Consider the following 26038-nt stretch of genomic DNA (forward strand, 5'->3'; position numbering starts at 1 on the left):
GGCAAGGCCCCGGGACTGGATGGGTTCACTGGCTCTTATTATCGTGAGTTTGCTGCTGTCTTGGCGGCACCCCTTACCAATATGTTTAATTCCCTATGTCAGGGGGGACATATCGCCCAGGATAGTAACACTGCCGGGATATCGGTTATAGCTAAGCCGGGTTGTGACCATACACAATGCGGGTCCTACCGCCCCATCTCCCTGATCAATATTGACTTAAAATTATTGGCGCGGGTGTTGGCGGCCCGACTAAACGGGGTTCTGCCCAAGCTCGTTCACTCTGATCAGGTTGGCTTTGTACCTGGCAGACTTGCTGCTGACAATGTCAGACGAATCGTTGACATTATAGATTATGTCCATCACTCCCGGGTGCCCGCCATTCTCCTCTCACTGGACGCCGAAAAGGCATTTGACCTTGTCCACTGGCCCTTTTTGTTGCGTACCCTCTCATGTATGGGTTTTGGCGGTACCTTTATCACTTGGATTGAGAAGCTTTATGACCACCCCCAGGCACGTGTTAAAGTAAATGGCATGTATGGGAAACCTTTTGACATAGGCAGAGGCACCAGACAAGGGTGTCCGCTTTCCCCTTTGCTTTTTGCGCTATTCTTGGAACCCGTTACCACCAGAGTCAGACTTGCTCATTCTGTAACGGGAATCCGTGCGGGTGGTCACCACTTCAAAATCTCACTATTTGCGGACGACGTGATGCTCACTCTCACGGATCCATTCACCTCTCTCTCAGGTATTATGCATGAGCTCGATCAATTCTCTGCAGTTTCCGGGCTTAAGGTAAATTATGACAAGTCAGAGATCCTCAATCTTACGTTGCCTGAGGAGGACGTGCATCGCCTCCGGGGTCTCTTCCCATTCAAGTGGGCCAAGGGAGCGTTAAAATATCTGGGAGTGCGTATTGGGCCTAGATCTGACTTATTGTTCCACCTAAATTATAATCCGCTTGTTCAGCAAGTAAAAAGGGATCTTGATCGGTGGAGCCGTGACACCCACTCGTGGCTGGGTCGCATTGCCCTAGTTAAAATGAATATTTTACCCCGTTTTCTCTACTTTTTCACCACCATTCCTATTTTTATAAAGTCTGTTGTCCTCAGTCGTTGGCAACAACTTATATTTGGGTTTATTTGGCGCAAGCGACCACCTAGAGTAGCGCGTTCTACTTTATACTTACCTAAAAATAGAGGAGGCTTGAGTGTTCCCAACCTCAGCTGGTACTATAGTGCAGCTCAGCTACGGGCCTTAGTAGTGTTGCATAGAACACAGGAGATACCTCAATGGGCTTTCTTGGAGCAAGCGATGGTGGGGAGTATGCCCTTATCTGCTATACCGTGGCAGCCCCGTGCTACTTGGGCCCCCTTCCAGTCCAGGTGTGGTTACAATGGAAGCTCATCTTGGTTGGCAGAGAGGCATACATGCTCCTTACCCATCTTTTTACTAACTCACTTTTGCCCCCTGAGGTCCTCTCCAAGGAGGTACTTGCCTGGCGCAAGGCAGGCATTGTGACTATAGATCATGTACAAGTGCAGGGAACTTTACAGTCCAGGGAGGATTTGGGACGCCGTTATGCAAATTTTCCCATTGATTTTTTTCTCTATGCTAAGGTTTTTCACTCCCTTCATCGTGCGCTGCGCCTGGGCACTCTTAAACTGACAGGTTCTCTTTTTGAAACGTACTGTATGAATGCTCAGAATATGAAGGGAGTGATCTCCAAGATATATGCGTTACTGAATGGGAGACGGACCAGTCCTTCCCCGCAGCAGAAGGCGTGGGTCTTTGACTTTCAACGAGAATTAGCTGATATAGAATGGGATGACATTTTTACTAACGCCCATAAATGCTCTATATCAGCGGGTATACAGGAAAATTGTTATAAAATGCTGTATCGTTGGCATTATTCTCCTGTCCGTTTACATAGATTCCACTCGGCTTTTTCTGAATCGTGCTGGCGTGGCTGCGGGGACCCTGGCACTTACTACCATATTGGTGGAGCTGCCCCCGTGTAGTTCAGTATTGGCGCAATGTGGTGACTTGGGTATCGACTGTGTTGGGGGTATCAATTGAAGTTGGTCCCTGGCACGCTCTTCTTCCCCTGCATATCGAGGACTTAAATAAGGACCACCAACGCGTAGCGCAATTGGTCTTTATTGCAGCACGTACAGAACTTGCATTGTATTGGAAGCAGAGCACTGCCCCAAGCCTCGCCAGAGTGCAGGCTCGGTTGCATAACTATTACCAGTTGAGTAGACTTACAGCTGTCCATCATTCTCGCATGGCTGCTTTTACAAGAACATGGGAGCCCTATCAGAGATGGTTTGCCTCCTGTCAATAACGGGCCTGTTTTCCCCGCATAACTGGCAGTTGTGAGTCTCTCCGACTAATATGGAGTATTGTAGGATGTTACCCTCTACGCTGAGTCCTGTCTCCTATATCATGTAGTGTGCTAGTTTTAGGACATCATCTTCTAGGTTCGTTGGGCTCTGTTCCCCTTGTTTTCCTTACACAGAAGGAGAGAGTTTACCATGTTATTATCGATTCTTCGCATTGTTACTTAACACTGACTAATGTTTTGGAGCACTATTATTGCTTTCATATTATTCTGTCTTATACTATGCTATACCAGTTGTTCGGGGGGAGGGGGGATGACTTGAAACTGTAATCAGTTTCTTAACTATGTAAAATGGATTATGGGGTTGTTTCTGTTTTATGTTCTCTGTTCAACATATATGTCCAACATTTGGCCTCTGACATGTATTTTGTCTTTTCTGGACTTGTATGTGATGCTTCTCATTCCAATAAAAATCTTTTGAAATACAAAAAAAAAGAAGAAATCTTCTGCCAATTGGTGACCGATTTTAAGCTGAATGATTATCGGGGACTCCCGTTCATCACAGTATCATTCATGTGAAAGGTTACAATCAGGTCCGAGATATTGACTACTTTGCATTTAAAATCTTTTTGGGACGTCTCACCCAGGTCCGAGTTACTGATAGCCTTGTATTTAAAGTTCCTTTGGATGTTCACAATCAGGTCCGCTGTATTGACAGCTACGTACTCAAGGGGGCGTGGTTATCTGGCTACATGTAGCTAGCATATTCAGCCGGATATTTATCCAACTGGATACATAGCACAAGTTATCCGGCTAACTGTAGCAAGATAACCTGTCAACTAACCAGCTTGCTGAAAATAGACCTTGTCGTGACCAGGAACATCATTTTCATGGTTAGTAAGCGCAAAGAAAGCTTTCAAAGCGGACAAAAGGTGGGGTCCGCCAAAAATGACAGCACCAAATTAAGGTCCCAAAGGAGTACTGAACTTCTTAATGGCAGACTAATATATTTCACACCTCTCAAAAACCTAGAAACATCTGGATGTGAGAAAAGAGGTCTCCCCTGAACCCAATGCTGATAACAAGCCAAAGTCGCCACTTGTACCTTCAGCATATTCAGAGCCAACTCCTTAACCAGATCTTCCTGAAGAAATTCTAAGATTAATGGAACTGAGATTTTCGAGGTAAGACAGGACTGATCCTTGCACCAAATGCCCAGCAATTCATCAGACCCAAATGTAGGCCATTGAAGTAGAAAATTTACAAGCTCACAACAAGGTGCTCACCACTGCTAAAAAAAATAACCACGTTTCACGAGTTGAGCCCTCTCAAGGGCCAAACTAATGCAAAATTGATCCGTATTTTCATGGAAGATTGGATCCTATCACAGCAGATGTTTCCATATTGGCAACTTCAATGGTCTGTCAACCAACAGATGCTAAAGATCCATGTATCACGGCCTTTGTGACCAATCTGAGAACACCATTAGCACCAAGTGTTACGATCGTGGACCCTTGGGACGGCTAAAAGATGGTGATGCAGCGCTGGAGGAAAACCCACAGCGGAGTCATAGCTGGGAGGCGGACTTAAAGCAGAGATCTGAGAGAGTCTTCACCACTGGAAACTCGAGATCCCCCCGGGAGGAGCCCTTGGGGACCTGAGCCTCTTGGACAGGCACAAGGAAGAAGTCGGAGCCAGGAGACCAACAGCAACTTCACCACTGGAAGCCCGCGATACTCCCTGGGAGGAGCCCGTGAAGACCTGAGCCGCTTGGACTTAGGAGTGGTCTCCGAAGGATGAAGGTCAAGAAGAACTCCAAATCAAGGCGGGCTGCAGAGATGCAAGAAGTAGAATCAGGGCAAGGGTCAGGGCAGGCAGCAGACAGCAGAGGCCAAAGACAAGCCAAAGTCAAGAGCCAGGAAGAAGATCCGAAGTGAAAGCCAGGAGACGAGCTGAGGTCAGGAACCAGAAAGACGATCTGAAGTCAAAGCCAGGAGCCGGAGCAGGAGCAAGTAAGGAAATGCAGGAGCAGGAACCAGGAACACGCAGGATCAAGGACGAAGACAGCAACTAGCCAACCTCAAAGAGGGAACCTCGTTGCAAGGCAAAGAAGGAAAAGTGAGCCCAGTTTAAATATTTGCCAGCGTCTGACGTGAGGAGAAGGGCGACTTCAGTTTTCTCGCACTAGTCCCTTTAAATGGGCTGGCTCTGCACGCACGTGCGACTAGGGGGGGCAGAGCCCCATCGAGGCAGGATGTTCAGGAGCCGGCGTCATCTCCCTTGTGGAGACGCTGCCACGGAAAGGCCAGGCTGCGGCCCGGAGGGAGCAACGGACCGCCGGGTGCTGCTTCGGGGCTGGCTGGAGGAGAGGTAGGGGCCCAGTTGCGGTGTCCCGCGATCGGGAATCATAAAAGTACCCCCCCTCTTATGCCTCCTCCTTGGGGGCCCCAGTGCATTTGGATGTTCCTGGTGGAAGCGATGAAGAAGCGATTTATCTAATATATTGGAGTCAGGCTCCCAAGTATTAACTTCAAGACTGCAGCCCTCCCAAGATAACAGATACTCCCACCGGCGGTGCTGGAAGCGAACATCAAGCATATCATGAACCTGATAAATGGAGTCATCCTCAGCAGGAATGTTAGAAGGATCAGGGGGTCTGCGGTGGAATCCGGACAGTACCAAGGGTTTAAGTAATGATACGTGAAAAACGTTGTAGATTTTCATCGAACTGGGAAGACAAAGGCGGTAGGAGATGGTGCCAACTCTCTCTGATACCCGGAATGGACCAATAAACCGGGGTGCCAGATGCATGGAAGGGAGGCGGAGGCAAACATGCTTCGTACTTAACCATACCTTATCGCCAGGATGGAACACCGGAGCGGGACTGCGATGTTTGTCCGCATTCCTCTTGGCAATGGCCGCAGTGTGGTGCAGCTTGGTCTGAATAGATTACCAAAGAGAGTGGAACTGCTGTGTAGATAACTGGGCTGCAGGGGATGGTACGGACAAGGGTAGAGGTAATGGCAACCTGGGTTGACAACCATAGACTAGTTGAAAGGGGGACTCGCCCGTGGCTGAATGAACATGATTGTTGTAAGAGAATTCATCCCATGGAATGTTCAAAGGAAGGTCTTCAATGAGCAATTGGTACGTTCCACCTGTCTGTTGCTTTGGGGATGAAATGCAGAATTGAAGTCGAGGCACACCCCAAAGCTTTTACAAAGAGCCTTCCAGTATCTAGCCGTGAATTGTGGACCTCTGTCAGAGGTGATGTGAAGAGGGAGTCCATGGGTACGAAAGATGTGCTGTATGAAGAGTTGTGCTAACTCTGGTGCAGATGGCAGTTTGGGCAGAGGCACAAAATGGGCCATTTTGGAAAAGCGATCCACGGTAACCCAAATAATGGTCTTCCCCTCCGATGATGGTAAATCCACTACAAAATCTGTGGACAGATGCGTCCATGGCTCTGCAGGGATTGGCAGTGGCTGTAGAAGCCCCCAGGGGCGACCAGACAATGGCCTTTGTCTGGCACAGATTGGACAGGAATCAACATAGAGGTGAACATCGCATCTCATGTGAGGCCACCAGTAGTATCAAGCAAGGAGTTCTAAGGTCCTCACTCTACCAGAATGTCCAGCGATGAGTGAGTCATGGGCCCAGGAGAGAGCCTTTTCTCTTAGACGAACAGGGACTACTGTCTTCCGGGGAGGAGGTAGATCAGTAGTAGCCACGAGCACACTTGCAGGATCTAAAATGTACTGGGGAGGGTCTGGCGAGTCTTCAGATTCTACATTCCATGATAACGCATCAGCTCGTATATTCTTTGCTGCTGGCCTATAACGCAGGGAAAAGTGGAATCGACTAAAAAATAGAGACCAGCGAGCCTGTCTCGGATTCAGCCACTGAGCACGACATAGGAACTCCAAATTCTTGTGATCCGTATATACCACAAAGGGATGCTGCGCCCCCTCCATTCCTCAAAGGCGAGCTTAACAGCAAGGAGCTCCTTATTGCCAATACCATAATTTTTTTTCCGCAGGAGAAAACTTCCTGGAGAAGTAGGAGCAAGGTAGTAATCTCCCGCTCTCAGATACTTGGCTGAGAACTGCACCAACCGCAATGTTCGAGGCGTCCACTTCCACTATAAAGGGCCATAGAGGATCCGGATGGTGAAGGCAGACATCCTGCAAAAAGGCCTCCTTTAATTCTTCAAAGGCTATACAAGCTGATGGTGGCCATTCCTTAGGGTTGGCACCCTTCTTGGTGAGGGCTGTGAGTGGTGCCATCTTTTGGGAATAATGAGGGATAAACTGTCGGTAGAAGTTCACGAATCCAAGAAACCATTGTAGGGCTTGATCCCTACAGGCTGCAGCCAATCCTTAATAGCGGAAACCTTGTCTGAGTCCATTTGGAACCCCGTAGATGAGACAATGTAACCCAGGAAGGGTAGTGACTCCTGTTCAAACATACACTTTTCAGGTTTAGCGAATAGACTATCTCTAAGGGGTTGTAATACTTGTCTCACATGGTGACGATGAGACGACAGATCTTTGGAATAAATTAAGACATTGTCTAGACTATCACAGATGAGTGAAGCATGTCTCTGAGTACCCCCATTCATTAAGTTTTGGAAGACTGCTGGAGCATTACAAAGCCCAAAGGGCATAACAAGGTACTCGTAATGTCCATCGAGTGTGTTGAAGGCAGTCTTCCATTCATCTCCGAGACGAATTCGCACCAAATTGTAAGTGCCATGGTGGTCGAGTTTAGTGAAGATCTTAGCTCCCTGTAGCTGATCTAGGAGTTCTGGGATGAGCGGAAGAGGATACCTGTCTTGAAGAGTGATAGCGTTGAGACCTCTATGCAGGGTTGAAGCGACCCATCCTTTTTAGCAACAAAGAAAAAAACAGCCCTTGCTGGCGAAGTGGACTGGTGAATGAACCCATGCTCTAGGTTTTCTTTGATGTACTTTCACATGGCTTGCATCTCTGGAAGGGACAGTGGGTATACCCGTCCCCTAGGAGGTATTGTGCCAGGCAATAGCTCTATAGCGCAATCACAGGGCCGGTGCTGTGGTAAGAGCTCCGCCTTCTCCTTGGAGAAGACATCCTGGTAAGCAGCGTAGTGAGATGGTAAAGAAAGTGATGTCGCCATCAACGCCAGTTCAGGCCGGGTATCATCGGGAAGCAGGACGAGAAGCAGTGTGGACTCCAGGCTGCAATCTGTTCTTGGAGCCAGGGTAGTCCCAGAACAATAGGGTGAATGGCCTTCTCAAGAACTAGAAAGGAAATCTCTTCCATATGTAGCACTCCGGTGTGGAGAGTCAGAGGTGCCGTATTCATAGAGATATTCCCAGGAAGCGGTGTGCCATGAATAGAAGAAATCCGAAGCAGAGGGTTATGAGGAACTACTGGAAGTTGTAATTGTTGTACCAAATCCATGAGAATAAAGTTTCCTCCTGCTCCTGAATCAAGAAATGCAAGAGTGGAGAATATTCCCCCAGGGAACAGGATTAATGCAACCTAGGGATAGCTCCTCGATTGGACCTAGGCGCTGAAGTTTTCTGGCCGTTCAGGGCATCGGGCTAAGAAGTGCCCTTTATTTCGCAATATAGGCAAAGGCCTAACATGCGCCGGTCTTCTCTCCTCAGGAGAAATAGGACTTCATCCCAGTTGCATAGGTTCTACGCCTTGATTACCTGAAGAGGTAGAGGGGGCAGCCAAGGGTTGAGAGAATGTAGGAGCCAAGGAAACCGGTCTCCAGACCGTTTTGCCTTCTCGAGACCTTTGTTGGAGTCGCCGGTCGACCCTTCCTGCTAGGTCAATCAAGCTGTTGAGATTGTCAGGGCAATCTCTGCCCACCAGCTCATCTTTACAGCATGAGGATAGCCCCTCAAAGAAGACCGCATATTCGTCCAGTGAGCGGGTTCCCTGGCGTAGGTGCAGCAATTCGGCAACTGCTGTAGACTTACATGCCGGTTCATCGAAAATTTGTTTGAATGCCGTTACAAACTGTTGAAGGTTTCCGAGATTGAGGTCATTTTGTTCCTATAGTGGGGAAGCCCAGGCTAGGGCTCTCCCATCCAGGAAGGATACAATGTAGCTGGTTTTTACCACATCCGAAGGGAATTGCATAGGTAGTAGTGTGAAGTGGATGTATCACTGGTTCAGGAACCCGCGGCACTGCTTCGCATCACCTGAGTACCGGGGCGGAGTCGGCAGTTGTGTAGAGGCGGCCGGTCCGGGAGTGGGGACCAAGACTGGCACAGGAGGTGTGACTGGAGGGGTGGAGTCCAGGTAAGTTGCCAACCTATCTACTGTTGTGGCTAGGACATCCAGGCAGTGCTGCTGCTGCTGCTGTAGCCGCTGGGCAATACCAGGGATGGCCTGGAGTCCGGACAGATCCGCCGGGTCCATGGCCTTGCAAACTGTTATGATCATGGACCCTTCTGCCGGCTAGAAGATGGTGATGCAGCGCTAGAGGAAAATCCACAGCGGAGACATAGCCGGGAGGGGGACTTGAAGCAGAGATCCAAGAGAGTCTTCACTACTGGAGACTCAAGATCCCCCCGGGAGGAGCCCTTGGGGACCCGAGCCACTTGGACTTAGGCGCAAGGAAGAAGTCGGAACCAGGAGATCAACAGGAACTTCACTACTGGAAGCCCGTGATACCCCTGGGAGAAGCCCATGAGGACCCGAGCCGCTTGGACTTAGGAGCGGTCTCCAGAGGATGATGGTCAAGAAGAACTCCAAATCAAGGCGGGCTGCAGAGATGCAAGAAGTAGAATCAGGCCAAGGGTCAGGGCAGGCAGCAGACAGCAGAGGCCAAAGACAAGCCGAAGTCAGGAGCCAGGAAGACGATCCGAAGTCAAAGCCAGGAGATGAGCCGAGGTCAAGAGCCAGGAAGACAATCTGAAGTCAAAGTCAGGAGCCAGAGCAGGAGCAAGTAAGGAAAGGCAGGAGCAGGAACCAGGAACACGCAGGATCAAGGACGAAGACAGCAACTAGCCAACTTCAAAGAGGGAACCTCGTTGCAAGGCAAAGAAGGAACAGTGAGCACAGTTTAAATACTTGCCAGTGTCTGACGTCAGGAGAAGGGCGACCTGAGTTTTCCCGCGCTGGTCCCTTTAAATGGGCTGGCTCTGCACACACGCATGTCTAGGGGGGGTGGAGCCCCTTCGGGGCAGGACGTTCAGGAGCTCGGTGGCATTTCCCTCATGGAGACACTGCTGCGGAAAGGCCAGGCTGTGGCTCGGAGGGAGCGACGGACCGCCGGGTGCTGCTTCGGGGCTGGCTGAAGGAGAGGTATGGGGCCTGGTCGTGGCGTCCTGTGACCGGGGATCATAACACCAAGCATGAATGCCAAGTTACCTTCTGCAGCAATCTGCTGACCATGGGCATAAGGGAAACAGAGCAACTCGCGCCGTGGCCATGTTTGCATGAGGACATTGAGCCAAAGCTCTTGAGAATCCTTTTTGCGACTGTAAAAATGAGGCACCTTCGCATTTGTGCAGCTCACTATCAGATCCAAGAAAGGCCACCCCAACAAGCAACAATGAGTTGAAAGGTCTTGTGCACCATCTCCCATTCTCTCTGGTCCAAGGCATAACAGCTGAGATAATCCACCTGAATATTTTCCACTCCTGTGATATGCGAGGCCAACAGTGCCTGAAGAAGCTGTAGTAGGATGTCTATTTCCAGAGAGACCTGTTGACTCCAAGTTCCCCCTTGATGATTTATGTAGGCAACCACCATGGCATTGTCCAACATCACTCTCACTGCTTTCCTGGAGAGCCGGTTTGCAAGAATGCTAGTTGAATCACTCACACCTCCAACTGATTGATGGCCCAACCCATCTCTTTGGGAGACCACCACCCCTGTACCACTGACTCCTGACAGTGGGCTCGACAGCACTGGAGACTCGCATCTGCTCACTAGCTATTCGGGCCAAGTTCACCCCTTTGCTGGGATTATCTCTCTGCATCCACCAGAGCAACTTCTGTTTCGCATCCGGTGGCAAAGATAGCCATATGCCATAATCCTGGGATTGAGAATTCCACCGAGATAGCAACGAACTTTGAAGCAGGCACCTTTATGCCCTCACCCATGGGTCTACCTCCAACGTTGCCACCATAGAGCCCAATGTTTGCAAGTATATCCACACCCTTGGATGATCTGTTGCCCTTAGGGTCCAGATCTGTTGTGAAGGGCCTCGAAAGGCCTTGCATTCTGTTACACTCTGGTGTTTTAGTGTGCCCTTGGGCCTCAGCCCAACCCCAGACGTGTCCAGGACCGACCCGAGGGTTGACAGCGGGCTCCAGCATGGCTGACAGTCTGACCCTCTGCCAGGCCTGCAAGCTCCCAAGGCCAACAACAGGATGATGTTGGAAGTTGAATGGTCCTCCGACCATTCTGAGCCCTTTCGGACCTGCTGTGTGGAACAGCATGGAGCAGCAGGCCTGGCCTGAGATTGAGGGCAGATGGAGGCCTTGACACGTAGACAGGACTATGATCGATGCGACGGTATCAGAGATGAAGACACTTGGGTTGATGCGACGGCATCACAGATGAAGACACTTGGGTTGATGCAACGGCATCATGGACGAAGACACTTGGGTTGATGCAACAGCATCACAGACGAGACTTGGAACTTGACAACAACTGGGAGGGAGGACACTGGCACTGTCTCTCAGGGAGCCCTACTCAGCCCACGCGCGGGACTGAGTCACGGACCACCCTGTCCCACTACGCACCCTACACAGCCCTAAGAGGCTGGTCACGGACCACGAGGAGAGCGGGACAAGCGCGGGGAAGATCCAGGCAAGGAAAACTCCAATGACGGAGCCGATGTCATCCGAAGCTTCACCTATGATTGGCGGGAACAGAGGCTCAGGAGCACAGGGACCAATCCCATCTGCAGGCCGCTCCATTCTCGGGCACGACATCATCCGAGAACCACAGCTCTACAGGAACAAAAGGCTCAGGAGCACCAAACAAAGACACAGGGAAGAACATCCTGGAAGGCAGGCACATCAGGACATGGAAGATCATGACGGAACATCAGGACATGGTCAGGGACCTCAGGCAAGACATCAAGACACGAAGACGTGGTACGAAGGCAGACGAGACGAGGAGCTCCACGAAGAACAGAAGACCTTACATGGCTCTGGCAGGCAGAAGCTTCCACAGGGATGTCACTCCGATGCAAGGCCCAGACAGACTGATGGAGCAGCCCTTTATAGGGCTGAAGCAGAAAGTCCACTCCCTAGGTGGGGCCAGCACACTTCCTGTGCCTGGCCCTTTAAATTCAGTGAAGAAGCGCGCGCCGGCACCTAAGAAGCAGCAGAACTGTGCAGGACCACGGACAGCGACCTGCACCGACATACGGCATGAGGGAAGCAGGACTGAGCTTGGGCGCAGGCTCCGACGTCGGCAGCGGCTCCAGCCGCTGCGGGAGGCCCCGGGGGCGGCTCCAGCTGCCACTTGAGCCCAGGGATGCGGCCTTTGTGCCACGAAGATGGAGGCAGTGTTGGCGGCGGCTTCTGGCCGCGATGGAGGGCAGGAAAGTCCGCGGCTCCGGCTGCAGTGAAGAGGACGAATCCGGGCGGCCTCTGGGCCACGTGAGCCAGGCGAGACCATGGCTCCAGCCGCGTTAGAGAGGCCCGACGGCGGCGTCCATGCCGTGTCGGGGAAACAGCAGCAAATGGTGAGTGCCTGCTTGCGGGGGGACCCGCGGGCAGGGGATTTCATAACAAGATCTACCCCCAAAGCTTGCTTTGAGTCATATCAAACTGGACCCCCAAATACTCCTGAATCTAGTATAGCTGAAACCTGTTTTTGGACAGATTTAGCACCCATCCCAACTCTTGCAGCAACTGAACAACCCTATGAGACACTATATGACTCTCTACCTCCAACTTGGTTGGATTAACCAGTCGTCCAGATGTGGGTGTACTAAAATGCCTTCCCTTCAAAGAGTTGCTGCCACCACCACCATTACCTTGGAGAAGGTTCAGAGTGTTGGAGCAAAACCAAACAGCAGGGCCTGAAACTGGTAGTGGCAACCTAGTACCACGAATTGTAAGAAACGCTGATGCTCCTTGTGGATTGTTATATGCAAATAGGCCTCCATCAGATTGAGTGAAATGAGAAACTCCCCTTTTTGAAATGCCATGATCACTGACTACAAGATCTCCATGCAGAAGTGGGTCAATCAAAGACATCTGTTGACCCTTTTCAGATTCAAAATGGCGTCCCCGGTCCGGCTTGGGCGCTGCCTCCCACCATGCTGTCCAGCTGCCTTAGGGTGCGTGCGCCGCACGACCCTGCTTCAAATACTTTCTTTAGCGTGAACCTTAGGGGCGTCCCCCTGTGATGACATCATGTATCCCAGATACAAATAGCCTACACTACTGCTAGCTAATCGAGTTAGCAAGGTCAGGGATTCCTTATGGATGGGATTCGCTCTCCGTACCTAGCTACTCTGCCTCTCCATTATTGGACTTAATCTATTTAGGGTACCTGCTCCTCGGGGGCCTCTCTCTTCTCTTTCAGGTCACTGTCTGGAACCGGTACTCGCTCCTGGAGGGACCATGTTCCCGGACTCGCTGCCTGGACTTCACTTCTGCCTGGAAGATACCGCTGCCTACATCATCAGTGAGTTACCAACTACTTCTCTCAGAGTTGTTCCCTGGAACCAGGTACTCACTCCTCGAGGGCCTGCCTCTACTCCAGCTCCTGTGATTCCTACCGAGAGAAACCGCTGTGTGAGTACTCAACCAATGAGGCTCTATTCCAAAACCCTGCATTCTTCATTGTACTCACTATCTCAGTTTCTCTTCACTACAGCACAGCCATTGAGGGATCGCTGTTACAGAGCCCTGAGGGACTACAAGCCCAGCCGGGCTTCATCTCTGCTCACTACTGCCACCTCTGGTGGCTCCTCAATACTGTTAATAAAAGATCTATCTGTGTTGTGTGTCCTAAAGCTGAGCCTGACCTGTGGCCCCTCAAGGGACTTCCCTCCCGTGGGCATGGTCAGCAGCCACAGTGACCAAGGGTCCACCCAAAACCTTACATACATTAATAGAGAAGCAGGGAACCAACTTATCTTCTGGCAACCATGGAATCTTGGAATCTCCCCAGTGATTCACCATCTTTTCCAATTCTTCGCTGAACAAAAGGCAACCCTTGAAGGAAAACTTTGTGAGATTTGATTTAGAAATGGTATCAGCCAACCAGTTCCGCAGCCAAAGCAGGCACCAAGCTGCTATTACTGAAGCCACTCCTGAGCAGCTATGTATGCTAAATCATAGCCCACATCATCCAGGAAGGCAGCTCCAGGCTCTAAGGACTACCCTCTCCCAAAACCTTCTGGGCATCCTGGGTCAACCATAAACTCGCCCGGGCTACTATACAGCAACCAAGTGGAGATATGGAGATTCATGGCCACAGCTTCATAGGCCTGTTTCAGGATAACCTCAATCTTTTAATCCTGGGCATTCTTCAAGGCCATTCCACTTCCACCAGAGTGGAGGTTCTTTTAGTCACTGAACAGACCAGGGCATCTACCTTCAGAAAATGAAAGTGTTCCCTCGCTTTAGGGTCCATAGGGTACATACCCACCAGGGAGTGACTGCCTTTAAAATAAATAAATAAATAAATAAATAGCCTCTGGAGCACTCCACTCCAAGTCAGTTAGAGCTTGCACCGCTTCATGGAGAGGGAAAAATAGAATGCCTTCTGCAAGCTGACCATAATAGGATGTTTATTCTTCTGCACCGTAGATGCCTCCAGAACTGCTTCAAAACACCCCAGTGCCTTCAGTTTCTGAGAGATCAGGCCAGACAACTCATCCTGATGAAAGAGCCGCAGCATAGTCCTATGCGGCTCCACATCTGGGAGAATTTCACCATCCTTCAACATCACCTCTCTGGCATCCTCTGTAGAGGAGCCAGATTCCTCTCACGACTCCTCTGAGAGAACCTTTTCCTCCACTCTGTCCCTTCCATTGCTTAGATCACTTCGGAGGAGAAGAGGGAGGGGGCTGAGTGCTTTCCACTCCTCAAAGAGGGAGACGTCAGGAAGGGTCAACCCCAAGAATTCGAATGCGACCCCTCCTGCCCCTTGCACAAAGACTTAAAAATTCCAGCCATGACAGGGCTGAAAGATCCATGCCCGGCAACAGAGAGGTGGGCAAAGCGATCTCAGAACCCACCTCTGTATGCACAGGAGGAATGATAAGTAGCTGTGGAGGTGCAAACTTTCCCCAGAATGCAGCCTTGACTGGCTCAGCGATGCTCGACTGGGAACTCCCCGCAGAGGTAAAATCATTCTGAGGCATCTCTCCCTGTACCTCTATGCACCTTTGACACAAGCTAAGAACTTCGGGCTCATCACTCTCATGTGGCAGGTGATACAGATCAGGAATCTCTTCCTTTGCTGACTGCCCAGCGCCTTCTTGGATCCACAGTCTACAATCAGCCTGCTGTCTTTAAAATGACACCTGCCTTGTTTAGTTTAGTTTAGTTTAGTTTATTGGGTTTTTATATACCGACACATCAGACAAGCCTTCACATCGGTTCACACATAATAAAACAAGATTAGAAATACAATGATCATAAATAGTAACAGCTAAAAACTATATAGGGTAAAAGAATAAATTAGCTGTTAAGAGAGATAAAATCATAGATTAATTAAATAACATAATCATAAAACATTGACATAGAAATTAAACTAAAAATATACAGGGGGTAGCTCATCAGGATGGTTTGCAGATAGATCATGCTTATGGTGTAATTGCTTATTTCTGGTCAGGCTGGTTAGCTGATTCATATTCTTTTTTTTTTTTATTTATTTATAATTTTCATATTTACATAATATGAAATATTCAAGATACATTATTCAATGTTTAGCAATTTGATAAATTCTAACTATTAAACAACAAATTCATTCTTATGATATAAACTTATACACCTTTAGTTGGAAAATAGAAAATAATTTGTTGAAACAATTTTTTTAGAATAAACAGATTAATCAAAGCACTTTTGGATTTTAGAAGAATCTAAAAAAGAAAAAGGGAAAACCATAAATTTGTTTAACCAACCACCTAACAATTAATATACTTTCACTCCCTGTATTTCAAGATTCAACAGGTGACGAGGTAACTGGGACACGAGATTCAACAAATTGAATTAGATGTTCCACCTGTGTAAAAACAAAAGATTCTGTTCCTCTTTTAAGAACACAGCTACATGGGTATTTAAGAGTAAAAGAAAACCCTAATGACACTTTTTGTCTTAATTCAAGAAATTTTTTCCTTTTTTGACGTGTAATTATTGAAAGATCAGGGAATATCTTTACATTTTGTCCCAAATATGTTGTTGGGAATTTCTGAAAGTAAGTCCTCATTAGTGAACTTATATCTGTTGTAGTTACTAAGGAAACAATTAAAGTCTCTCTCTCCAAAACTTGAACCTCTGAATTTTCCAAGAAACTAGTTAAGTTAGCCGGAACAGAAACTACTAATCCAGAAGTTCTCTTTTTTATAAAGAAACATGAATTTATCGATATCATATTACTTTCAGTGAAACCCAAAACTTCAGTTAAATATCTCTTGAAGGAAACATATGGGATTTCTCCTGCTATTCTAGGGAAGTTCATTACTCTTAAATTTAATTGTCTAGTACTATTTTCAATAGTTTCTAGTCTCCTAGAGGACAAAGCCTGATCTTTAATCAATGCTACATTAACAGCCTGTATAGATCTGATATTCCCTTCCAATGAATCCATTCTAACATCAATCTCATTTACTTGTTGTTGTACTTCTACAAACTGCTGTGTTAACCTTGAGGATACAGTATCTATCTTACTCTCCAATCTGTTGACAGTCTCGTTTAGTCCACTGACCAAGTCCCATATTGAGGCCAGAGTAACCATTTCAGGTTTGGATGTTTTTGGCCTAACTTCCACTAGATGATCCAAGTGAGAGGGATCCTGTTGACACTCAGCAGACATTCCTGCTGCTTTATCCAAACTCTCAGCTACCAAGTCCACTACACCAGTAGCTCCCTCTGAAGCTAACGGTTGACCAACCACTTCGGTGGATACCGCTGCTGCTACTTCACTGGGAAGGGGTTGGGTTGGTGGAAGACGCATAACAGGGCTTAGGGAAACCTCCTCCTGGGCAGTCTCCCGTTCTTCTACCAGAAGGCTACCAACGGAGTCACTGGTGCCCTTTAAATCTAATTGTTGCATAAATCTGTCTATTTCCAATTGCAACAGGGGGGGTAAGGGCTCAGTGGGAAATACCCTTACCTTCCCTTTACGTTTAGCAGGCATTGTTAATCAGGAAACAAAATAATTGAAAATAGGGATTTACCGGTGTTGTTTACATCCAAAAGGCTCAGCCATCAAGATCGGGCCTTCTTCCCCTGCTCGGCCTGCTCCGGACTAAGCCGGACAAAGCCGTGCGCACCCCTTGGGTGCGCACGGCTTTGGTGACGCGCCGGCGGCGATGGGGCGCCGCTGCCGCTCCGATTTTCAATGCGCTCCGGCTCCTCCCCTCACGTTCACGTGGGCCTCTCAGCTGTGTTCCGGGCTGAATCAGGGGACTGCAGGTACGAGTCTCTCGCCTGTATCAGCTCTGCCGCGCCGATTTTCAATGCGCTCCGGCTCCTCCCCTCACGTTCACGTGGGCCTCTCAGCTGTGTTCCGGGCTGAATCAGGGGACTGCAGGTACGAGTCTCTCGCCTGTATCAGCTCTGCCGCGCCGATTTTCAATGCGCTCCGGCTCCTCCCCTCACGTTCACGTGGGCCTCTCAGCTGTGTTCCGGGCTGAATCAGGGGACTGCAGGTACGAGTCTCTCCTGATTCATATTCTTGTGTTCTGCCGTGTTTCTCATCGCAGTAACACTACTTACTGGAGCTCACAAAAGCGCTGCTCCAAAACTGCTGTCCTGTCTAAATCTCTCTCCCACTCCAGCTGAATCTTTGTCTCCCCTATGGAAACCATGTCAACCTTAGTGTTGTCCTTTTTTTTTTTTCTGAAGAAAGTTTCTCGGCCAGCCACACACAACAAACTCTTCCCCCATTTACTTGATGCTAAGGGGGCCAAGGCAGGTAAGGAGACAGACAGTGGAAAGGGGCAAAGGAAAAAGGAGAGCTAAGCTCAAGGCTCCCTTACCCCAGCTGGAATCACAGGCGCTGACTGAGGAAGGAGAGTTCAACCAACCTTCACCTCCCAACTGTCCCCAAATGTGGTGCTTCTCTCCTCTAACACCACTGGATGCTCAACTGAGGGAGGGAGACCCTGTTATTACCTCAGGAGGTCCGTTCATGCACCTGTCCTATAACTGGTATGCCTATGTCCATAGGTAGGTATGCATGTCCACCATCTACTGGAGACAGAGAATACTGGCAGGCTAATGTCTGTGCAAGGCTATATGAGAGTGACATCAACGAGTCAATGATCTCTGTCTCCATTTGCTGGTTGAAGTGCATAACCCACTTGTGTGGACTGGCCTGCTTAAATGAAGAGGAAAAACTGGTTACAAAACTTGTGAAGCTAGCTGCCATCAATTTCATGAATGTTTATTTGCATTAGTAATACATGTGAAAATAATGACGTTGACAAGTATTTGCTCTAGTTGAGTGCTTTTTGCACTTAGAGGACAGCATTGCAGCTGCCTATCACCCTTATAAGGAGAGTGTATGGTGCCTCATGTGCCTATCACTGGGTGGAAGACAATGGAAGGCTTTGATGGGAAATTACAAGAGCTTTCGAAATATCAGAGTTAGTGGTAATTATTAAGCCATAGCGTTCCACTTAAGCTGTTAAGCTTCCATTCAAGTACATAGTTTAGTAACTCTGCAAAGGCTTTGGCCCTGACTTATCAAGAGATTTCTTTCATTCTGAACCTATGGGAAAAACCTTTGCTTGTCAGCCCCTGTGTGTTTAGCTGTCGCATTATTGCTTGGCTTCTTCTTACTCAGGGGGTTGGACTGGATCTCGGGTATGGCAAGGTTCAGATTGAAGCTTGAGATACGGCTCTGTTTCCTTGAGGCTGCATGAAGGTGGCCTCTCACAGATTTGCCATAAACCCCAGAAAGTTCCATACAACAAATATTTTCATCTTAGAAAGAGGATCTTACTGTCTGCAGGGAATGAAAAAGACCTGCATGTTCACAGGCACAAATACTTCTATTCCAAGATAGTGGCAAAAATAAAAGGGAATAAAACCACACCAGGAATGTGGAGTGATGAGTAAACACACTACATGAAATATCAGAATAACAGGTGTGTTGCAAACAAATGTATTATTGATGGTACAAATAGCCACAAAATTAATGCTTTAAATAAGCAAAAATTGCCTTCAGAATATGTACATAGCAAAACATATTGAACAGTAGGTCCCCCGGCTCCTGGTAGCCGTTCTCTGTGACTCCTGTTTGAATGTTCAAAAGTCTCCTTTATTTTCAAACTCTTCATTGACTCTGCTTCATCACCTCTTCATCAGTAATGATGATTTCAGATTGTCTACCCCCTAGTAACTAATCCTACATTTAATTACAAATGCCCTCTTTTGGAATGTTTTGATGTACATGGCATTGTTATAATTATTTATTTTGGAATTCCTATTCAACAGTCTATTTGTATGGATTCCTTATCACATGTAAGCTGTCCCTCCCGATGCAGCCCATGCGAAACACAGTTCCATATTGGGGAACCTATTGTTCAATACATTTTGCTATGTACGCATTCTGAAGGCAATTTTTGCTTATTTAAAACATTCACTTTGTGGCTATTTGTACCATCAATAATAGATTTGTTTGCAACACACCTGTTATCCTGGTAAAAATAAAGGGGAACCATGAGAGAATCCCTAATGCGTTTTGAGCACCTACACGCACTTTTTCACATCTTTCTGAGGGATTTTTTGCCATCATTTTAGAAGAAAGGTATTGTGCCAGTGACCCTCTGGTTTTTTTTAATCTTTAACGCACTGTACTATAAATGCAAGTGGCATTGGTTGTCTATGGCATTAAAAAGAATTAAGTCTGTGGAGCTGTAATCATACATTGCATGTCTCCAAACTTCAGAATGCCATGTACACACATTTTAAATCTGTATTATGGAGCAGCCATTCCAACTTCTACTTCCAGTTTAATTAGGCTCACCTGAACAGCTTAGATCTTCATACCTGTTCAGATTTGGCTAATCGAGCTCAGAGTAAAAGCTGGGAAGCAGCTACAAGTATTCCCTGGATCCAGTGCTCATGTATTAGGATGATGTTGAGCCGGAAGTGAACCCTTGGGCCAAGGTGGGGTTGACGTTACCCATAGGAGGGATCCTATGGGTCCCCACCGTCGGCAGGCAGAGAGGGCTGACGGACGGAGGCCGGCTGGCACTTCACCAATACCAGCCATCATTCCTCGCAGGTTGAGCCTTTGAGTGCCGGGGCTGGCTGGACTTAGGTAGCCTCCGTCAGTAGTCATCGATGGGTGGATCGAGGTCAGCCCAGAGGCATCAACTGGTATAGGTATCAGTGTGTACTGGACGAGACAGAGTCCCGGAGACCCGGGCGCCAATAGGAACACAGTTTGACAGAGGGCACCCGAGCAAGAGCAGGCTGAAGCCTGAATGAACCACGTCCAGGACAAAGGCTGAAGAGGCGTCTTTAAGCAAGCTGGGTTCTGGGCTGGCGGCAATCTGGAAGCAGTGGCAAGCAAGGCTGAGGTCTAGACGAGGAGAGAGAGTCAAAGGATGGTCAGTCGAAGCAGAGGTCCAGGGCTGGAGAGAAGCAATGGCGTGGTCAAGCGATGCAGAGATCCGGGGCTGGAGAGAGGCAACGGAGTAGTCAGACGATGCAGAGGCAACGGCATCGTCAGGCAATGCAGGGTCAAACCAGGTTAGGAATCCGAAGGAGAGGTGAAGGAACAGGAACACCGGAACAAGGAAACAGGAATGAAGGCAATCAGGATCGGGAATCAGGAACAGAAAAAGCAACGAGTACTTGACTATCGAGGGGACCTGTTGCAAAGGCAATTTGAGAGAGCAGAGCCCAGCCTTATATACCGGAGCTTAGCCGACATCCTCATCCGGGGCTGCAGCCAGGTTCCCGTCGCGGGCCCTATTAAAGGATCAGCTGTGCGCACGTGCGCGTGCCTAGGGAGGGACACGGCTTTGGTTGGGATGGCGTCTCTCCGTGGGCCACACGGAGAGCCCGACGCAGAGCATCAGGAACTGTAGCAGAGCCAGAGGCCCCAGGGGCGGCCCGAGGACGGAGCCAGTGGCCCACAGCAGCCAGAGATGAGGGACCAGGCACTAACTGCACTAACCACATCCTCTGGCAACAAATTCCAGAGTTTAATTGTGCGTTGAGTAAAAAAGAACTTTCTCCGATTAGTTTTAAATGTGCCACAAGCTAACTTCATGGAGTGCCCCCTAGTCTTTCTATTATCCCGAAAGAATAAATAACTGATTCACATCTACCCGTTCTAGACCTCTCATGATTTTAAACACCTCTATCATATCCCCCCTCAGTCGTCTCTTCTCCAAGCTGAAAAGTCCTAACCTCTTTAGTCTTTCCTCATAGGGGAGCTGTTCCATTCCCCTTATCATTTTGGTAGCCCTTTTCTGTATCTTCTCCACTGCAATTATATCTTTTTTGAGACGCGGCGACCAGAATTGTACACAGTATTCAAGGTGTGGTCGCACCATGGAGCGATACAGAGGCATTATGACATTTTTTGTTTTATTCACTATTCCCTTTCTAATAATTCCCAACATTCTGTTTCCTTTTTGACTGCCGCAGCACACTGAACCGATGATTTCAATGTGTTATCCACTATGACGCCTAGATCTCTTTCTTGGGTTGTAGCATCTAATATGAAACCTAACATTGTGTAACTATAGCATGGGTTATTTTTCCCTATATGCATCACCTTGCACTTATCCACATTAAATTTCATCTTCCATTTAGATGCCCAATTTTCCAGTCTCACAAGGTCTTCCTGCAATTTATCACAATCTGCTTGTGATTTAACTACTCTGAACAATTTTGAATCATCTGCAAATTTGATTATCTCACTCTTTGTATTTCTTTCCAGATCATTTATAAATATTTTGAAAAGTAAGGGTCCCAATACAGATCCCCGAGGCACTCCACTGCCCACTCCCTTCCACTGAGAAAATTGTCCATTTAATCCTACTCTCTGTTTCCTGTCTTTTAGCCAGTTTGTAATCCACGAAAGGACATCGCCACCTATCCCATGACTTTTTACTTTTCCTAGAAGCCTCTCATGAGGAACTTTGTCAATGTTATGAACGCTGCCCGCAGGTCCCCCCGCGAGCAGGCTCTGTTTACTCACCCCATGCTGCCTTTTCTTCGCCAGAGCTCCGTCAAATCTTCTATTGTCTTTGTGGAGCTCCTCATCTCGTCTTGTCTTCTCGTCATGCCACGTCATGTCTTCATAGCCTGAGGTCCTCGTCCAGGTGTCCTGGTGTCTTGATGATCTTCTACGTCCTGGTGTTCTTGCCTTCCTACATGTTCGTTACTGCGCCTCGTCTTCTACGCTCCTGAGCCTTCTGGTCCTGTGGGCCGGACTCCCTCGGACGACGTCTTTCCCGGGTTGGAGTGGCCTGCAGGTGAACTGGTGTCCTGCGCTCGCGAGCCATCATGTCCTGGATCTTTCCTGCGCTGTCCCGTTCTCCTTGTGGTCCGTGACCAGCCTGCAAGGGCTGTGTAGGGCGCGCAGTGGGACAGGGTGGTCCGCGACTCAGTCACGCAGGTGGCCTGAATAGGGCGCCCTGAGAGACAGTGCCAATGTCCGCCTTCCCTACCACATTCAGGACAAAGGCTGAAGAGGCGTCTTTAAGCAAGCTGGGTTCTGGGCTGGCAGCAGTCTGGAAGCAGTGGCAAGCAAGGCTGAGGTCCAGATGAGGAGAGAGTAAAAGGATGGTCAGACGAAGCAGAAGTCCAGAGCTGGAGAGAAGCAACGGTGTGGTCAGGCAATGCAGAGGTCCGGGGTTGGAGAGAAGCAACGGCATCGTCAGGCAATGCAGGGTCAATCCAGGTTAGCAATCCAAAGGAGAGATGAAGGAACAGGAACACCGGAACAAGGAAACAGGAATGAAGGCAATCAGGATCGGGAACCAGGAACAGAAGAAGCAACCGGTACTCGACCTGTTGCAAAGGCAGTTTGAGAGAGCTGAGCCTGGCCTTATACACCGGAGCTTAGCCGACGTCATCATCTGGGGCTGCAGCCAGGTTCCTGCCGTGGCCCCTATTAAAGGATCAGCTGTGTGCGCGTGCGCCTAGGGAGGGGCATGGCTTTGGTGGGGACGGCGTCTCTCTGCGGGCCACACGGAGAGGCCCGACGCGGAGCATCAGGAACTGTAGCAGAGCCGAAGGCCCCAGGGGCGGCCAGAGACGAGGGACCAGGTGCTGGATCACTTTGAAAGAGGTGAGGGGGCTGAGCTGCGGGTCTGCTGTGGCTGGCGTGCGTAACAGATGAGGGATGACTTACACCCACTCACTCACACAGCTAGTTGCATCTTTGCAAGATGTTCTGTCATCTTCCAAACCTGTCTCATACTGTTGCGGTCTGCACCGCTTCCTCTCCCTTGTGCCTGACCAGTGCCTACCTTCGTGGCTGGAGACACCACGCTCCGCGACCCCAGGATCCCAAGACGCTGATGGCTCCACGTGGCGTCCGCCATTTCCTGCCTGTTTCGCCGCGGCCTCGTGCGCGAGTACGCTCACTTTGTGTGTCCAGCACCCGGAAGTCGAGCCCCGCCTGCGAGGATGACGTCACGCACCCAGGGCGATATACCGGCGCCCGGACGCCGTATCATCGCCTTGCAACGAGGTTCACTACTGCCTTGTAGTTCTGAGTTGCGCATCGTCTTCACTGAGTTCCTGTCGCTGACCTTGGATTGCCTTGACTACGCTTTGCCTGCTGCCTGCCTCTGACCCTGGTTTGTTCCTGACTACGCTTTGCCTGCTGCTTGCCTCTGACCCTGGTTTGTTCCTGACTTCGCTTTGCCTGCCGCCTGCCCTGATCTTGGCCTGTTCCTGTTTGCCCAGCCTGCTGCCTGCCTCTGATCTCGGCTCGTCTCTGGTCCTGCTTCAGTCTTCAGCTTGCTCCAGTCCCTGCGTGCTACGGAACCCGTTCCAGGTTACAGCGTGCGCCAACGCCTGCTCGTCACGGACTTTGTTTCAGGCTACGCCTGCTCCTGTTCCCGCTGGTCACAGAGACTCTGTTACTATCCCACGCCTGCCTCAGTATCCAGTCTCCTGCCTACCAAGTACCTTTGGACTTCCTTGCTCTCACCCCTGTCACTGGATTCTCTCTATTGCCCAAGTCCCAAGGAGCCAGAACCCTACGGGCTCCTCCTGGGGGGTTCCTGGTTCCCAGGTGAACACCTCGAGCCTCTGGCTCCGCCTCCCGGCCTACCCTATCACCCGAGGTAGGCTGGCCCAAGGGTCCACTACTTCGCCTGCAGTATCAGACTGCAACACATACTGACATATAGAATAAATTCCATCACTACTGGCTATGTGGCTTGCTGGACTCTGGGGACTGTCCTGAATCCAGGCCTTGTAGGAATGAAATGCTAACACCAGGCCCATCAGGTTAGCACAGGACATGCAACTAAGTTCCTGACAGAAGTAAATTTAAACAGTGTGCTGGACCTTCTTTAATTCAATCATCTGTCAGGTCATGGCAAACAATTCCTATTACCCAATAAAGTTTGCAGTTCAGTTTAATACAAATGTGCATGTTGTTGCGGTCTCTACGACTTCCCTCCGCTTAGGGCCCAAACCCGCCTACCTCCGCTTCAGGAATCACTGCATTCCGCCCGCTCTGGACCCCGGGGGCTTCTCTCACTCCACGTGGCGGCCGCCATTACGTGCCTGCTTCTAGTCAGTCTCGCGCGCGCGCGCGAGGACGCCCGCCTTGAGCTCTCAACTCCCCAAAGCCTGGCCCCGCCCATGCTGCTGAAGTCACGCCCAAGTCCCGATATAACCGGCGCTCAAACTCTCTCATCGCCTTGCAACGAGGTTCACAACTCCATAGTTGTTCTTAATTGCGTTCCTGGTGATCTCCACGTTGCCTGCCTCTGACTCCGGTTTGCCTCTGACTCCGCTTCTGCCTGCTGCCTGCCTCTGACTCTGGTTTGCCTCTGACTCCGCTTCAGCCTGCAGCCAGCCTCTGACCCCGGCCTGCTTCCGCTTCAGCCTACAGCCTGTTTCAGCCTCCGGTTTGCTACCGACTCTGCTTCAGCCTACAGCCTGCTTCAGCCTCTGGTTTGCTACAGACTCCGCTGCCGCCCGCTGCCCTGCCTTCAGCCGGCCCTCGGCCCTGTACAGCCGGTCCCCTGCCTCCCGGGTACCTTGGACTTCCTATCCTTCCTGCTTGCTCTGGTCCCGGTCTAAGCCTATCTCAGCCTCTGGACTTTCTGTCTCTATTCCGAGTCCCGAGGACCCGGTGCCCTACGGGTTCCTCCCGGGGGATCCCTGGTTCCCGGGTGAACACCTTCTGCTTGTGGCTCCGCCCCCCCGGCCTACCCTGTCACCCTAGGTAGGCCGGCCCAAGGGTCCACTATCTCTCCAGCAGTGTCCAACTGGAACACATGTTTACCAGTAGCTTATATTGCATTCTACAGCTTTGAAGAATGAGTTACAGCTGATGTGTAATTTGCTTGATTTGCAGAATAAAGATTCATATTATATTAGTGAAATTGAAGCTCTGTTCAAGGCCCCTTCTCAGGGTAAGTCTTAAGAGTATTGGTTTTATAATATCTTATTCTGTATTTTCCTTAGAAAATCACTTTTTTGTACAGAATCTATGTATTTCATTATACTTGTCCAGGTCTTTGAATATATAAACAACTAAATAGAAGCAAACTGTGATCCAATCACTCAACAAGAACCACAATATGTCCACCTCTGATTGTTGACTAGTGGCTGGTTTATCAAATGCACTAACCTGCTAATGTAGCACCACATAACTTTAAAGAGCTTGTTCTTTCTCTCTTACACTCATCATAGTCGTTCCCTCTCACACATAACCCTTCCCACTTAGACTACTACAACTTACTCTTTGCAGGCCTCCCACTGAACCATTTTTCTCCACTGCAATCTATTGAGAATTCAGCTGCATGATTTATCATTCTTTAACATTGCTATGACCATGTGGCCCCTTTTCTCATCACTATATTGGCCCCCCAATCCATTTCTGCATGTAGATCAAGCTTCTCTTACTCATCCACAAATGCATTCACTCACTCTGCAACAACTCATTACATATCTTCTCTTCTCAGCACCCTTCCTCGAGGGTGCAGTAATATATCTGTAATGCAACTCGTTGTGCTGTCTTCTTATTTCACCTTAGGTTTCTGAAACACCTCTTAGAGGTTAAGTAAGCAGCAGCACCTTATCTGCTTATCTCTGTGTATATATATGTGACAGCACCTCAGTTCCATTCATCAAGCAAGTTGCTCTACTCTGTGCCCTTCTCCTTCACTGCCAACTGCCAACTCTGTGCTTTCCACCTGGCTGTGTCTTATATCTGGAACAGACTTTAGAACATAAGAACATAAGAACTTGCCATGCTGGGTCAGACCAAGGGTCCATCAAGCCCAGCATCCTGTTTCCAACAGAGGCCAAACCAGGCCACAAGAACCTGGCAA

General features: G+C 49.2%; 1 protein-coding gene across 2 annotated transcripts in view; it reads left to right on the plus strand.

The window, feature by feature from the left end:
* Positions 1–26038, plus strand: part of LAMP3 (lysosomal associated membrane protein 3) — an 82123-nt gene that overhangs the window by 10570 nt on the left and 45515 nt on the right. For both annotated transcript variants that reach the window (XM_029615433.1, XM_029615434.1), the window contains exon 4: positions 25060–25117. In XM_029615433.1, the coding sequence (XP_029471293.1) occupies positions 25060–25117 (58 nt within the window). The remainder of the gene's footprint in view (positions 1–25059; positions 25118–26038) is intronic.

Source organism: Rhinatrema bivittatum, chromosome 9, assembly GCF_901001135.1.
Source record: "Rhinatrema bivittatum chromosome 9, aRhiBiv1.1, whole genome shotgun sequence".
Classification (NCBI taxonomy): Eukaryota; Metazoa; Chordata; class Amphibia; order Gymnophiona; family Rhinatrematidae; genus Rhinatrema; species Rhinatrema bivittatum.